Source organism: Chiloscyllium punctatum, chromosome 30, assembly GCF_047496795.1.
Source record: "Chiloscyllium punctatum isolate Juve2018m chromosome 30, sChiPun1.3, whole genome shotgun sequence".
In the NCBI taxonomy this organism is placed as follows: Eukaryota; Metazoa; Chordata; class Chondrichthyes; order Orectolobiformes; family Hemiscylliidae; genus Chiloscyllium; species Chiloscyllium punctatum.
This window is the reverse complement of record NC_092768.1, coordinates 48,821,448-48,838,543: the sequence shown is the minus strand read 5'-3', so window position 1 is coordinate 48,838,543 and position 17,096 is coordinate 48,821,448. Positions and strand designations below refer to the sequence as shown.

At 41.7% G+C, this 17,096-nt stretch overlaps 1 protein-coding gene across 8 annotated transcripts in view; it reads left to right on the top strand.

Moving 5' to 3' along the window:
• The first annotated feature begins 1,618 nt into the window (after positions 1-1,618).
• Positions 1,619-17,096, top strand: part of LOC140455613 (uncharacterized) — a 31,563-nt gene continuing 16,085 nt past the window's right edge. Inside the window, exons 1-3 of one of the 8 annotated variants that reach the window (XM_072550534.1) lie at positions 1,619-1,919; positions 2,242-2,291; positions 6,561-8,444. In XM_072550534.1, coding sequence (XP_072406635.1) covers positions 7,244-8,356 — 1,113 coding nt within the window. In that variant the 5' untranslated portion in view covers positions 1,619-1,919; positions 2,242-2,291; positions 6,561-7,243 and the 3' untranslated portion in view covers positions 8,357-8,444. Of the gene's footprint in view, positions 2,292-6,560; positions 8,445-17,096 lie in introns of those variants that run through there. The other 7 variants (XM_072550535.1, XM_072550541.1, XM_072550540.1 and 4 more) reach the window with 7 other exon arrangements.

Sequence of the window (17,096 nt, the reverse complement as noted above, 5' to 3'; positions counted from 1 at the left end):
AGAATTAACCTCAGAAACAGGGGCTGCAAAAACACATTGTAACTCTGCACTTCCCAGATAATTACACATCAGGTTCTCATATTCAAGAATGAGCCATTAAGAAAATGCAGCCTGTATTTCAGAAAGGAAATGCTTCCAATAAACACACATTATCCAACATATCAGTCCAACAAAAAGCATCAAGTAAACAGCTCTCTCAGCTGGACCTTCTCACACAGCATAAGGGATATTTCCACCCCTGATTACCCACAGGACAGTCAGACTGCCTGAAGATTGGTGTGGATATTATGGGATGCAATTTGTATAAAAGCTGCTTCTTCACTCATCATCTCCTCACTTGGTTTTCAGTCCTTGTAGAAAGTGAACCAGCTCTGGAAGAGGAAGAGGAGACAATAGGCAGACAATGGGTGGGCTCTCTGATTGATGTCGCTCACAGTCAATCCAAATATTTCTGGAGCAACACGAGTTTCCTGCAACTTGGGAAATTGACTGGGGAAATAGGGACCTTTGACCAGCAGATCAATTGGGGATTTAAACTCGTCATTGTCTCATCTGAATAAAATTTCACGTATTGCAGAAGCAGAAGCAACATGCAGTTGTAGGATCAAGAAATGCACAAGTGAAGGGGAACTAAAGAGAGGGATATCGTGGGGATGGGCACAGAAATGAAAGAGTGTGACCAGAAAGTAACAATGCAACCGGCTGATTTGGGGAGTCAAGTGGGAATTTATTGTCAAGTATTATGGAAGAACCTCATTTCTACCGGTTTCCCAAGTTTCAGGAAACTCATGCTGCTCCAAAAATATTTGTCAAAAATCGCAACACCAGATTATAGTCCAACAGCTTTATTTGGAAGCACTGGCTTTCGGAGCGCCGCTCCTTCGTCAGGTGGTTGTGGGGAAAGATTATGATCAGGGAATTTATAGCAAAAGGAGTCCAGTGTTATGGAGATGTGATACATTAAACAATTTTAGATTATTTCTTTCACCTTTTAGAATGGGACATGCTGGTTCCTATTCTTTGATATGTAAATCCCAGAACTTTTTTAGATTACATTCTTAAAATAGCTCGGTTTTCCGAACAAAAGGTGTGAAGTCTGTATCCGAATGTTGAGTCAGATTGACAAGCCCTCTGCATAGTTCTACAGTTTTCCATGGATTCGCGCAGTTTTGCAGATTACATCTTATTTTGCTCAAAAACTGGACGAAAAATCCATGTAAAACTCTGTAAAACAATGCACAGGACTTCACCGTCTGACTCAACATTGGGACACAGACTTCACACCTTTTGTGTGAAAAGCTGAGCTGTCTTGAGAATGTAATTTAAAAGATGTTCTGGGATTTACATATCAAAGAACTCGAACCAGCATATCCAATTCAAAAAGATGGAAGAGTCAATTCAAAATTGTTTAATGTATCACATCGCCATGACACTGGACTCCTTTGGCTCTCAATTCTGTGATCATGACCTTACTCCACAATCACCTGATGACGTAACGGCGCTCCGAAACCTAGCGCTTCTAAATAAACCTGTTACACCATAACCTGGTGTTGTGTGATTTTTAACTTTGCCCACCCCAGTCCAACACCGGCACTTCCAAATCAGACGTATTTGGATTGACTGTGAGAGACGTCAATCAGAGAGCCCACCCACTCTGCCCATTGTCTCCTCTTCCTCTTCCAGAGCTGGTTCACTTCCTATAGGGACTGAAAACCAAGTGAGGAGATGGTGAGTGAAGGAGCAGCTTTTATACAAATTGTATCCCATAATATCCACACCAATCTTCAGGCAGTCTGACTATCCTGTGGGTAATCAGGGGTGGAAATGTCCCTTATGCTGTGTGAGAAGATCCAGCTGAGAGAGCTGTTTACTCGGTGCTTTGTGCTGAACTGTTTGACTGGAGCTTTGTTGGATATTGAGTATGTTCATTTTATGTCCCTTTCGATGTACTTTTCAAAGCCGTTCAAGATCACCAACAACCTTCTCTCATAACGTTCTCGAAAAAGAGAAAAGGACAGACTTGAATTTATGTGGAACCTTTCACAACCACTGGATGCCCCAGCTACCAATGGCGTGTTTTTGAAATGTGGTCACTGTCGTAATGTTTTAATAGTGACCAATGTCGTCACAGCAAATGTCCACATACTGCAATGACAAGATGATTTTCTTTGTGGTCATTGACTGAGAAACTGTTGTAGTCTCTGTTGACATTAATCATTTATAATTTATTTGAATTCTCAGTGACCCACTTAAAGGTAGTGCGAGAAGGATTTCCGATTGACAGGTACTCAGTAAGTAAATGAACTTAAAATAACATTGACTAACCACAACCTTGTTGGCAAGTGAACACTAAACGACAGAAATGATAACTCCCTTTAACTTGTAATATGACCAAACAGTCCTTACCATAATCATATTTGTTTGCTGAATCATAATTTTTACAGGGACAAATCCAACGTCACCATTAGCTTTCAACTGGGTCACATTTCTCGTTTTCGCAGAAACATAAGTGGCTATCAGAAGCTATTGCTCTGAATTTCCAGAGAAGTCTGAACTATCTACCAATACTAAGGACCCCTCCAATCTCTGACCCACCAATATGGATTTTCCAAAGTCTTTAGATTGTCATATTGTAACTATTCAACTAGAAACCATGTTCCTTCTGACATACTATCTGGCAGTGCACAGAAATGACATCTTCTCCTCTCTGCTGATCACACAGGCTGCAGTCCATGGTTTTCTCTCTCTCTGTGCATAATCTCAGAGTCAAAAAATCTTCTGTCAGCCTGTGCTCAGATGCTATAACTCTGCACCTCACTCAGCAAGTCCCAGCCTGTTCCCATGGAAGCAATACAAGCGGACATAGGACATTGGTTCAGCCACTTTTGGAATATTATATGTAGCTTTGGGTCTCCCTCTTATGGGAAGGATGTTGTGAAACTTGAAAGGTTTCAGAAAAGATTCACAAGGATGGTGTCAAGTTTGGAAGATTTGAACTATAGGGAGAGACTGAATAGCCTGGGGCTGTTTTCACTGGAGACTCAGAGGCTGAGGGGTGACATTATAGAGGTTTATAAAAACATGAGAGGCATGAATAGGGTAAATAGACAAGGTCTTTTCCCTGAGGTTGGGGAGTCTAGCACTACACTAGTTTTGGGGTGAGAGGGGAAAGATTTAAAAGGGACCTAAGGGGCAAATCTTTGAAGCAAAGGGTGGTGCATATATGGAATGAGTTGCCAGAGGAAATGGTGGAGGCTGGAACAATTTCAGCATTTAAAAAACATGTGACTGGGTGTATGAATAGGACAAATTTAGAGAGATATAGGCCAAGTGCTGGCAAACGAGAGTAGATTGAATTTGGATGTGTGGTTGGCATGGATGTGTCAGACCAAAGGGTCTGTTTTTGTGCTGTACATCTCTATGACTTTATATTGGTGGGCAAAGCTATACCATCTCTGACCAGTCACCCTTGTGAGTGTATTTTCAGTCCATTATCTGAGAAAGATGGTGAAAATAAAAAAGACTTTCAACTTTGCATTCAAACACACATTTGAGTCTTCTCAACAGTGACAGGAGGCTCCTGTGAAGCACAAAAAGCAGCACGGACCAATTAGGTGAAATGCCCTATATCTGTTGATGTAACTTTCCTTAGTTGGATTTGAAACTCCCAATCTCTGAATAGTCAAATCCAACTCCATAGCAATTCAGCTGCCATACCCAGAGATAGATTTATTGTTTTTTTTAAATGCCTTTTTGTAAGAATTTTATGAGGTCACCCCTCAGCCTCCAACGCTCCAGGGAAAACAGACCCAGTCTGTTCAGCCTCGCCTTATAGCTCAAATCCTCCAACCCTGGCAACATTCTTGTAAATCTTTTCTGAACCCTTTGAAGTTTCATAACATCTTTCCGATAAGGAGGAGACCAGAATTGCACGCAATTTTCCAACAGTAGCCTAACCAATGTCCTGTACAGCTACAACATGACCTCCCAACCCCTGTACTCAACATGCTGACCAATAAAGGAAAGCATACCAAACGCCTTCTTCACTATCCTATCTACCTGCGACTCCACTTTCAAGGAGCTATGAACCTGCACTCCAAGATCTCTTTGTTCAGCAACACTCCTTAAGAACTTACCATTAAGTGTATAAGTCCTGCTATGATTTGCTTTCCCAAAATGCAACACCACGCATTTATCTGAATTAAACTCCATCTGCCACTTCTCAGCCCATTGGCCCATCTGATCAAGATCCTGTTGTAATCTGAGGTTACTTTCTTCGCTGTCCACCACACCTCCAATTTTGATGTCATCTGCAAACTTACGAACCATACCTCATGCTCGCATCCAAATCATTTATATAAATGATATTAAGTAGAGGACCCAGCACCTATCTTTGTGGCACTCCACTGGTCCGGTCTGAAAAACAGTCCTCCTCCACCACCACCCTCTGTTTTATACCTTTGAGCCAATTCTGTATCCAAATTGCTCGTTCTCCCTGTATTCCGTGAGATCTAACCTTGCTAACCAGTCTCCCATGGGGAACCTTGTCGAACACCTTACTGAAGTCTATACAGATCACATCTATCGCTCTGCCCTCATCAATCCTCTTTGTTACTTCAAACAACTCAATCAAGTTTGTGAGAAGTAATTTCCCACGCACAAAGCATGTTGACTGTCCCTAATCAGTCCTTACCTTTTCAAATACATGTACATCCTGTCCCTCAGGATTCCCTCCAACAACTTGCCCACCACTGACGTCAGGCTCACTGGTCTGTAGTTCCCTGGCTTGTCCTTACCACTCTTCTGAAACAGTGGCACCACGTTAGCCAACCTCCAGTTTTCTGGCACCTCACCTGTGACTATTGATGATACAAATATCTCATTAAGATGCCCAGCAATCACTTCTCTATCTTCCCACAGGGTTCACCTGAAACAGATAGATGAGATCGCCTCACAAGTTTGTTTCTCAATTTCCCTCTGACTATTAAGGGTTCTTTAATACAATCCCAATAAGGTGATCATCCCTTTCTTATTTCTCAGTTCCACCCAAATAACTTCCCTGGATGTATTTCAGGGAATATCCTCCCTAAGTATAGATGTAATGCTATCCCTTATCAGAAATGCCACTCCCCCTCCTGTTTTGCCTCCCTTTCTGTCCTTCCTGTAGCATTTGTATCCTGAAACATTAAGCTGCCAGTCCTGCCCATGCCTGAGCCATGTTTCTGTAATTGCTACGATATCCCAGTCCCATGTTCCTAACCATGCCCTGAGTTCTCTGCCTTCCCTGTTAGTCTCCTTGCATTGAAACAAATGCAGTTTAATTTATTCATCCTACCTTGTCCCTGCCTGCCCTGACTGTTTGACTGACTTCTGTTCTCAACTGTACTAGTCTCTGATTGATCTCTTTCCTCACTATCTCCCTGGGTCCCACCCTCCCCCAACCTTACTAGTTTAAATCCTCCCAAGCAGCTCTAGCAATTCTCCCTGCCAGTATATTAGTGCCCTTCCAATTTAGGTGCAATCCGTCCTTCTTGTACAGGTCACTACTACCCCAAAATAGATTCCAGAGATCCAAAAATGTGAATCTTTCATCCAAACATCAGCTCTCCAGCTTTGCATTCATCTGCTGTATTCTCCTATTCCTGCCCTCACTAACTCGTGGCACCGGGAGTAATCCAGATATTACTACTCTCGAGGACCTCTTTTTTAAATTACTGCCTAACTCTTTGTCATCTCCCTTTCAGAATCTCAACCTTTTCCCTCCCTATGTCGCTGGTTCCACTGTGGACAATTACCTCTTGCTGGTTCCTCTCCCCCGTGAGACCATTCTGCACCCTCTCTGAGACATCCTTGATCATGGCGCCAGGGAACCAACACACCTTTCTGATTTTTCACTGCTGGCCACAGAAACATCTGTCTATAGCTCGGACTAGAGAGTCCCCTCACACAATTAATCTCTTGGAACCTGACGAACCCCTCGTTGCATTAGAGCCAGTGTCAATACCAGAAGCTTGGCTTTTCGTGCTATGTTCCCCTGTGAATTGATCACCCCCTATCTTTTCCAAGTTTGAAATGTGGATTGCCACAGAAGACTCCTGCACCTGCTGCCTACCTTTCTTACCTTTCCTGGAGTTAACCCATCTATGTGACTGTATCGGAGACTTTCCCCCTTCCTATAACTGCCATCCATCACACATTGTTGCTATTGCAAATTCCTCATTGCTTCTAAATTTCTCTCCAACTGATCCATTCAATCTGATAGGATTCACAACCAACAGCATTTATTGCAGATATAATCCGCAGTAACCCTTAAACTCTCTTTAAACTCGCACATCTGACAAGAAATACAAATCACTGTACTAAAGGCCATTTTTGCTCCTTCACAATCTACAGACTCAGAAAATAACACTGCCTTATTCCTCTACAAAACACTGCCCCAGGTTAAATGAATAGTTATGGCTTATAGTTTAAGTTTAATCAAGAGACATTATCTCAAAAAACATATAATCAAGAAAGAACCGACACACTTAAAAAAATTCACTTATCTGTTCCTTTGACAGTATTGCTCAACACAGAGAAGATGAAGCTGAGGAAATACATGAATGGGCTTCAGGTATGGTGACTGCTTCAGTCATTCATTGAGTCTCATGAACCACTGATTCATTCCTACAGATGAGGAGCTGCTCGAGTGTGAGTTTTGTGAAGAGGACTTCACAGTTTCATAAGATCTCATAACATGCAGGCTTCAACTCTGAAGAGCCATGTGGCATTGAAACGGTTTTCAGTGGAGTGTGTGACCAGGACTTCACACAGTCACTAACAATCCTGAGACACAAGTGTATCCACATTGGTGAAAAAGCTATCCGGTTTGAGATGTGTGACAAATCGTTTTTGGAAGTTATTGACCCTCTGCAGATACCAGCATATTCACAGATGTGAGTAGTCATTCATGTGTGGGTGTGTGACAAAGCAATCTCATAGTTAAAATACCTCGGAATACCCCAACAAATTCAAACAGGGGAGAAGTTGCTCAACATGTAAGCTGCATGCCAATCTGTTTCACTGTCATCAAGGCTCCTGGTCCATTCGATAATCCACAAAGGAGAGACACTCTTCAAATGTGAGGTTTGTGATGAAGCTTTCTGAACACTTGCAAACCTCCTGATGCACCACCAGACGTTTCATATGGGGTAACAACTGTATCCAATTCTTCAATTTTCTGACACACCAGGCAATTCACACAATGGAGGAGCCCTTCAAGTCTGAGGTGTGTTCCAAATCATTCTCACAGTCAGTGAACCTCGATACTCACAAGTGCATTCATGCAGGGGAGAAGTCATTCATGTGTGGCGTATGTGACAAAGTCTTCACACAGTTATCCAATCTTCTAGTACATCAGACACTCCACACAAGGGAGAAACACTTCAAAAGTGAAGTGCGGAGTGAGAGTTTTGGACGATTATCGGATCTGGTGCAATGTCAACATATTCACACTGTCCAGAAATCCTTTGCATGTGAAGTCTGCGCCAAGTCATTCTTACGATCGTGGAACCTCCGCACTCACCAACGCATTCACACCGGAGAGAAACCATTCACGTGCCCTGAGTGTGACAAATCATTCTCACAGTTAACAAATCTCCGTGTACACCAACAAATTCACACAGGGGAGAAGTCATTCACGTGCAAGGTGTGCAACAAAGCCTTTACACAGTTATCGCACCTCCAAGTTCATCGAACAATCCATACAGGGGAGAAACCATTCAAATGTGAGCTTTGTGATAAAGCTTTTGCAACGTCTACAAGGTTGCTGACACACCAGAGGTTTCACACAGGGGAAAAGCCCTTCAAGTGTAAGGTTTGTATGATGGCTTTTGTTCAATCGTCCGATCTCCTGACACATGAAAGGATTCACACAGGGGAGAAACCTTTTAAGTGTGTGGTGTGTTGTGAGGGCTTTGGAAGATCGTCAGACCTGGCAAGGCACCAACGCACTCACACTGGTGAGAAACCGTTCACATGTGAGGAGTGCGATAAATCATTCTCGCAATCATCAAGCCTCCGTGCTCACCAGCGCATTCACACAGGGGAGAAACCCTTCATCTGTGAGATATGTGACAAATCATTTTCAAAGTTAACGAACCTCCATAGACACCAACGAATTCACACAGGCGAGAAACCCTTCAAATGTGAAATTTGTGACCTAGCCTTCACGCAGTCATCACACCTAATACAACATCAAACAATCCACACAGGTGAGAAGCCTTTCAAGTGTGAGATGTGTGACCGAGCATTCACACAGTCATCGAGCCTTCTGCGACACCGGATAATCCACACAGGGGGGAATCCCATTAAGTGAGCTGTTAAATAATGCACATTTGCCAAAATGACTGTTAATTTTATTCTGAATTATTGTTTCTCACTGATATTAAACTGACTGAACTGTAGTCTTTAGGCTTATCTTCATATTCTTTTTGAAGGAGTCATGTTTGCATTAAGAACAAACAAAGCTGGAGAAATTCATCAGATCAGGCAGTATCTGTGGAGTGGTATCTTTCCAAGTCAGTCCTTTTGCATCACCATGAATCTAATGAAACTTGAAAATTGTGGAGGTGCTGGCCATAACTTCCAGTCTCTAAATATTGACTGTACCTAATTATCCCCTCTTTAAAAGCGTAAGTTCATTCAGCGAACATTTTGCCAGCAACCTTTAATTCCACTTGTCTGAGTCTGAACTATTCTTTTCCAATTCCAGTTAGCTTTCAACCAGTTAAATACTCTCACTCTGAACCACTCCTGTAGAAGGGTGGGTTAGTAAGTTTCCAAATGATACAAAGATTGGTGGAGTTGTGGATCGTGTCAAAGTTTGACAAAGGATACAGCAGAATCTAGAACCGTTGCAGATATGGGTGGAGAAACGGTAGATGGAGTTTAATCCAAATAAGTGTGAGGTGCTGCATGTTGGGGGATCAAATGTTAAGGAAAGGTATACAGTTAATGGCAGGACTCTAAACAGCATTGATGTACAGAGGGATCTTGGGGTTCAAGTCCATATCTCCTTGACAGTGGTCACAGAAATAGATAGTGTGGTAAAGAAGACATATGGCATGCTAACCTTTATTGGTCAGGAAATTGAGTAAAGATTCAGGATGTCATGTTGCAGCTTTGTAACACTTGGTTAGGCGACACTTAACAGTACTATGTTAACTTCTGGTCACCACATTACAGGAAGGATGTAGAGGCTTTGGAGAAGGTGCAGAAGAGGTTGACCAGGATCTGCCTGCATTAGAGAGTAGGAACTACAAGAAGATGCTAGAAAAACTTAGGTTGTTTTCTCTGGAGCAGCGGAGGCTGAGGTGAGACTTGGTCGAAGTCTATAAAATTATGAGATGCATAGATGGGGTTGATCGTTAGAATATTCTTGCCAGGGTTGAAATATCTAATACTAGAGGGCATGTATTTCAGGTGAGAGGGGGAAAGTTCAAAGGAGGTGTGAGGGGCAAGATTTTTAACGCAGATTGGTAGGACTGTGGATTGCGCTGCTCGGGGTGGTGATGAAGGCAGACATGATAGGGGATGTTTAAGAGATTTTTAGATAAGCACATGAATATGCAAGGTATGGAGAGAAATGAAGCAAAGGCAGATAGAATTAGTTTAATTTGGAGTCATGTTCGGTACAACATTATGGGCCAAAGGGCCCATTCCTGCGCTGTACAGTTCTATGTTGCCTTTGTGCACAGCCAATCTAACCCCTGTGATGCAGTTATCACTTTCTCCTGAAAAATCCCTGTACTGACATTTACAGTCATTCAGTCACATCCCTGACCCTGGAACCAGCGAGGTAATATATCATCCTGGAATTGCTTCTTCAGTTATATTTGGGTGTTCCCAGAACTATTGAATCCGTGATAATGATTGCTCTTCCCATTTTCAGTGGACCTTCCTGTACAGCTGAGCCAGCTTTGGTACCATGGACTCCCTCGATTACCTATCAGGATTCAGAGCTCAATGATGGTTGAAAAGTGAGATACTTTCAGGGCCCTGCATTACCTGCCTTCCAGACACTTCCTAAATGCACTGCTGAACATCTTGGCTCCAAGGTTAGTTGTGGCCTCTGTGCTTGTAAGATGAGCAAACTCTCAGAGGAATGGGTATGACATAAAATCAGACCTTGCTTTAGTTAGTTATGTGAATTATACACAGATCCTCTTCAGGTGACAGGTGTTTGACCAATACCATGGGGAATGTTTGTACTTTCCTGACTGGGAAGACTAGGAACCCGAGTATGGGGAGAGTGTGGTCAAGGTGCTGACAGAGTGGTAATGTTACAAGATTTATAAATCCAGAACCTTGGAAAAATGTTCCAAGGAAATTGGTTTCAATCCCATTATAATAGATGGTGAAATTCAATTTCAATAAAATAAATAAAAATTAAAATAGTATTGTGGCAGCCAAGTAACCACAGTTGATTGTCATAAAACATCATCGGGTTCACGAATGTCCTTCAGGAAAGGGAACTGCATTCCTTAGCCAGTCTGGCCTGTAAATGACACACAGCAATGTGGCTGACTGTTAACTGCCCTCTGGTCAATTGGAGAATTGAAATAAATGCTGGTCTAGCCTGTGCTACCACATCCCTTGAAAGAATTTCAAAAATACAGGAAAGTCTGAGTAACTGAGACAGGAGAATCCTGATCCAGTTGTGAGTGACCTGGGTTAATCCGACACTCCAAGGACAGTTTAGATACAGCTTGACTCTGTATCTAACCCGTGCTTTACCTTCTCTGGTAAAATGTTTGATTGAAGTGTGAACTCAAAAATTTATCCCATCCCTATTTTAAACATGGACAAATTATTCTTGAAGATCGCATCTAAGCTTTTGTTAAATACGTTGGGTGTTTCTGTCTTTATCACCCTTTTAACCACTGAGGTCCAGACCCCTCCTTCCTCTGGGGGAGAAAAAACAATTTCTCAACTCCTTCCAACATTTACCATCAATCTCTACTCCCTGGTTGTTGACCTTTCTGCTTAGAGAAATAATATTGAAACAATCCTATCAGCTGCCTCAACCACTTCTCACCCTTCCAGTAGCCCAATTTGGATAAACTTCCATTAACGCTTCCAAACATTTACCAAGGGAATTGAGACCAGCAACTGCATCTCAACTCATGTTGGTTCATGTCAGAGACAAACAGAGCCACAACCTACAAAGTTATGGATGAGGGTTTCATCAGTAGATGAGCTAAGGCAGGACCCCACTAGTCTCTACTGAGAGTGGATCTTGTCCTTTTCCTACATATGGTGTCCCTTTTGCTGACCAACATGAGGAAATGACAGTGAAAGCCAGGGATTAACACCTCTCACAGCCAGTCCATTTGTTTCTGTAGTAATGTGAGTTTCCTGAAACTTGGGAAACTGACCAGTGAAATAGAGGTGACTTTGAGCAGCAGATCAGGTGGAGATTTAAGCTTGTCATTATCCCATCTGAATAAAAGCTCACATATTGCAGTTGTTGTTTCAGCTCCTGTGGTAAATTACATAAAATTCTAGTGTGAATAGCATTCTTCATTCTTGGTGGCTTTTAAACTGATGACACCATTGTGGGAAATATCACTCAGTTGTGTTTGACAGTAGTTCAAAAGAGGAAGATCCTCAGCATCCAAGGCAGTACTGATCTGCAGTGATTGGATCGGTATATGCACAGAGAGGAGTTGCACACGAAGAAGACAGGAATTACTCTGTGATCAGGGGATAACCTGTTCTTAAAGACCCTCTTCAACTTGAAGATTGACTTTGACTGAGTAAGTGACTTGGAGATAAATCCACTCTTCACCAGATCAATCTGTCGATCACTCTCCCCTTGTCAGATACCGCACCCCTTGCCCTCTCCCTCATACCTCACATGACTCAAGACCCTGTCTATAATTTAGATGGCAACAACTTATTCCAGGAATTTGAAGAAGTTAAAGATGAGACGGTTGTTTGCAATAACAAAGGGGTCGAGAGGACAAGGGTGTTAAATTTAAAGGAGAGAGGACACATCTGAAGTGAGAGAATCCATGAATAATCCTGGTAAACATGAGAGTCAGCAATGAAAATGGGTGATCAGCTGTTTACTGAGAATCAGGTCAAGGGAACAGGAGGTGGGTCTCATGGGCAAGGTGAGCTCAGAGAGGGCATGACAGGACATAGGACAGAAACAAAAGAAAGACCAGAGTTCAGGGCTAGGGTGGGGGAAGCATTGACAGAATTTTGTCCATGTGGGTTCATTGGCAGGGAGGAAAGTGGCAGTGGCAGAGAATTGTTCAATCTTATTTCCCTGAGCAGAGAGTTCTATCAGCAGGAAGCAGAATATTTGAAGTCATTGATTGGAGGGCAGTTGAGGAGAAATTATTTTGGCCAGAGGGTCATGAAAGTTTGGAACTCAGTGTCTGAAAGGATATTGATGCAAAAACCCTCATCAAATTAAAAAAAACATTTGGATGTGATCTTAAAGAAGTAAATTTGCCTATTTTAAAATGAGAATACAGGTAGAATAATTTCTCCACATTGACATTCTTTTATCAAACACTCAGAGAGAAGCCACCGCACATTTAAATAAAAAGTAAAGTTCCTGGAGAGTCATATTAACCCAGGTATCTCTCACCCAGATCTAGATCAAGACTTGTCTGCCTCTATCATTCACACTCCTGTATGACTGACTTTAATGGTCACAATACACTGTATGGGAAACAGACTTCGACATATAATGAGATGGAGCCCAGTTCAGGAAAGGTTATGACTGATCTGATGACTGTACTTCTTCAGAAAGGTTATACTGAACTTGGAGCAATAGCTGTGTTTTTCTCTCTCCACACACAAACTGCCTGACTACTGAGTTTCTCCAACATTTTGCTGTTTTTATTGGATGAAGTGGGCAGCAAATGGAATTCGATGCAGTGAGTTTGAAATGATTTATCTTGTTGGAAGAGCTGACAGGAACAATCTAAAATAAAGGTACAATTCTAAAAGATACAGGAGTAGAAGGACTTCAGTGTATCTGTGTTAAATCACTGAAGGTGGAAGACAGGTCAAGAGCTTGGATTCATCAAGCTTTAGGCATCCTGTGCTTTATCAGTTGGAGGACAGAGTACAAAAGCAAGAAGTTATCCTGAACCCAGATAAAACACAATCTCAGCTTGAGCACTGCATCCAGTTCTGGACATCACTGTTTAGGAAGAACGTGAAGCCATTTGAGAAGGTGACAAAATGATTTCCAAGAGTGGTTCTACAGAACAGGAATTTTAGTTTTTTTGGAGGGTTTGGAGAAGTTGGAACTGTTCTCTTTGGAGAAAAGAAAGTTGGGAGGAAATCTCTTTAGTAATAGAGATTTTCAAGATAACGAGAGAACTGACGACAAGAAATGGAGAAAGTGTTTCCATTGATGGACAGATCGAGAAACGGGCACAGATTTAAGATGATTGACAAAAGAGGCAATAACTACATGAGAAAATATCCTTCATGTGATGAGGGGCTAGGATCTGAAATGCCTGAGAGTGTGGTGGAAGCAGGTTCAATCAAGACATTAAAGAAAGAGTTCAACTCTCAGGCATTCCAATCGGGGTAGCGTGCTGGACATCAAGCCCCACTTTTCCCAGAATTGTCACAAAAGTGAAAGATTTTATCAAAGAACATAGAATTCCCCAATTTACAAATCATTTTAGACCCAGGTTAGCCAAAGGCATGTACCAGGTTTCTGTATTATACCAGAACTACTGTTTATTACAAAAAAAATTTTAGCTCCAGATAAACAACGATGAGCACTTGACATATATCTCAACCAATTAAAAGTCTGAACACCCCATTAAAACTCGATCTGCTGGTCAGTTTCCAAAGCTACAGGCATAGTACGTAAAGACCACCATCTGAGGTCTTTCTGCCAAAGTATAATGAGGGCCTGGTCAGTTATCAGAGCCCCTTGTAGCCTCAAAATGAATGTAAATAGTTTCCTGCATGAGTAGAAAAATGCCTTTGTTTTGCAAATGCAAGGAAGCTCTGAAGAATGTCAAATTTTAATGTGTTGCTTGTTTTTTATTTTCTCTGTAAAGTCTGAGCAGAACTGTTTTAGGACATTTTGCATGTACTTACAGATAAAATTTATGAATAAAATATATTTTTGAAATAATAAAAAAGTTGGCTGAGAGAGACATCAATCAGAGAGCCCACCCACTCTGCCCATTCTCTCTTCTTCTGGAGCTGGTTTACTTCCTGTTGGGGCTGAAAACAAGTGAGGAGATGGTAAGTGAAGGAGCAGCTTTTATACAAATGGTATCCCATAGTATCCATGAAATAACTCCACAGATGACAGTATCCCATTAAAAAGTCACCCTTTATTTACACATGGAGAACCCTTGACACTTGTCCAGCTTCCCAAAAGCCTCAGAGTGAACAGGATGTCTGACGTTTCTGTTCTTTTTTTTGTATTAGAATGTCTTTTTTTTCTTTTTTTTCCTCCCCCACACGACCACCAAACTGCGGTAGTACTTATTTTTTCCACAGCACCCATGTTGTGTGTGTGCAGGTGTGACCTTTCTATTTTTTTTTCACGGCTGTAGTGCTTATTTTTTCCCCAACACCCATGTTGTGTGTGTGCAGGACCTTTCTGTTCTTATCTGTCAGCTGGAGCTATCCGATTGAACCAGATTAACTCCTATTCTCAGAGGTCACCCTGGCTGACCCCATTATAATCGCTACAGTCCACACCAATCTTCAGGAATTCTGACAGGGGTGGAAATGTCCCTTATGCTGTGTGAGAAGATCCAGCTGAGAGAGCTATTTACTCGTTTCTGTGCTGAACTTTTGACTGGAGCTGTGTGTTGGATATTCTGATAGTGTAAGATGAACACGACAGAAAGGAGGATCATGTGGAACTAAATCAGCAGCAGACATCGACTAGCCTGTTTCCAAATATAATTTAATGTTGTTGTTTCTGATTTCCAGCATCCATTGTTCTTATTTTTATTTTTTCATTTCATGTTCCTTTCTGTGGTTGGATCAGAACTCAATCTCTGAATTGTTAATCCAGCAAACGTAACAATTCATCTGCTAAAGCCGGAGTCACATTTATTAATTTTTTTTAATACCTCCTTTGAAGATTTTACCTGAAGGCCTTAGTCTTTCCCGAAAACCTGGGCTTGGATTTGACAGTTTTTCCCAGTGCTGTGACTGATAGCTGAATGTGGTTAGTGTAGTCTGAGCAAGCGCAATGTATTTAATTTCCCAGGATAAAGCAGAACCTTTTAATCAACGATACTAAGCAATATTTTCCTCAGCTTCAAGCACCTCCCATCAGTGTGTTTCCTTCATATCGTTTAGCTAAGCAAGGACAGTGATTTCAAAATCGCCATTGAATTAACATTTCTCCTGAATAATTTTTTTTTCCCAGTCAGAGAAACACTGATCTTTACAGCACATCACAAGACATCAGTGAACTGATAACCAGTTTCACACACCATCTATGTGTCTTTTCCATGACCCACACAGTGCCTGGCAAATTAGGGGCCTGGTCTAAGGAAACAAAGTAGCCACATTGCCTGCTCCTGATCACTATCCCGTGTCCCTGCTGGAAACAGGGTTTGTGACAGTCAAATGATAAAGAAGAATGGGCATGCATCTAATTTCACACTTCCCCACTTGCCACCTCCCACACAAAAGAAGGGCAGAGTTGCACTCTCTGTGGAACTGTCTCTGAGGGGTTATCTCCTTCAGAAAAGGGAAAAATGAATTGGAAGAAATCATGTTTCCTTCTTCTATGGAAGGATTGTATTACTCAAAATTAGAGAATATAGGGAAGATAGATCCTGACCATCACCCAGGGAATAATTGCAGAACAATCGAAGATATCCAGTCCCTTCAAGGTGTACTCAACACAGAAGATTATTTCGTGAAACCATCTTCTGGAAATCGGTCAGGTCAGGGGAGCTTTGACATTTCATCAAATCTAAAACTGGTCAGTGGAATGGAGCTTTCTAAGCTTTCCGAACATCCAGCTGTAGGTGATCAGCAAGAGTACGTTTGGGAAAGAGCGTGATTCACTTCTGGAAGTGAGAAACTGTTCAGGTGTGAGGTGTGTGAGGACAGTTCCCAAGCTAGTAATACTTAGCACACAGAGTACCTGCTGTTAACACAAGCTTCATGGAAGAGAAAACATTCATTTGTGAAGTGTGTGAGTGAGGCTTTGCAAACTCATTGCCCCTCATCAATGCCTTCACACTGGGAAAATAAACTGTGCAAATGTGAGATGTATAACAAGGGTTTTGCACAATTTTCAGGTCTGCTGAATCACCAGTCTATTCACATGCAAAGTATGTAATGGATCACTCTCAATGCTATCAAAGTTTGCTTTGGCCAACACAATCACACCAGATAGAAAACAGTTACATGGAAGGCATGTATCAAATCATTCTTGATTTCTGATTTAGAGATGCCGGTGTTGGAACTGGGGTGGACAAAGTTAAAAAATACACAATACTGGGTTATTCTTGAGTTCATCAATTTTGTATGAACACCATCATGTTTACACAGGGGAAGCACCATTAATGGGGAACACCATTAATGCAAGGTGTGTAAAAAATCATTCTCGCAGTCACCATAACTCATTTGGTCGTAAAGCATTCATATGGGGAGAAACCTTTCCATTGTGAGGTGTGTGACAGTTCTCACAGTTAGGAAACCTGCACACACACCAACACATCTACACAGGAGAAAGTGTTCACATATAAAAAGTAACAAGAAATTTTCCAACTCGAGTCTTGCTCCATCAAAGGATTTACACAGAAGTGTATGACTCCTTGACCTCATTTTCTACATGTGAAGCGAAACTAACTTTCCCTGATTTCCCAACGAGAAACTCAATGTCTTGCACAATTTAAACTCAAATCTCAAAATTTCTTTGTTTATTTGAGATTTGAAACAAAAATTTAAAACAAAATCCCCAAGGCCTCATAAACTGTTTAATAGCTTTGAATATAGTTTCTTACCTCTGTCTTAAAACCTCTCTTCTAAAAGGGACAAGAACAAAATACACCTTGTAAAGCCATAGAATCATCACAATGTACACA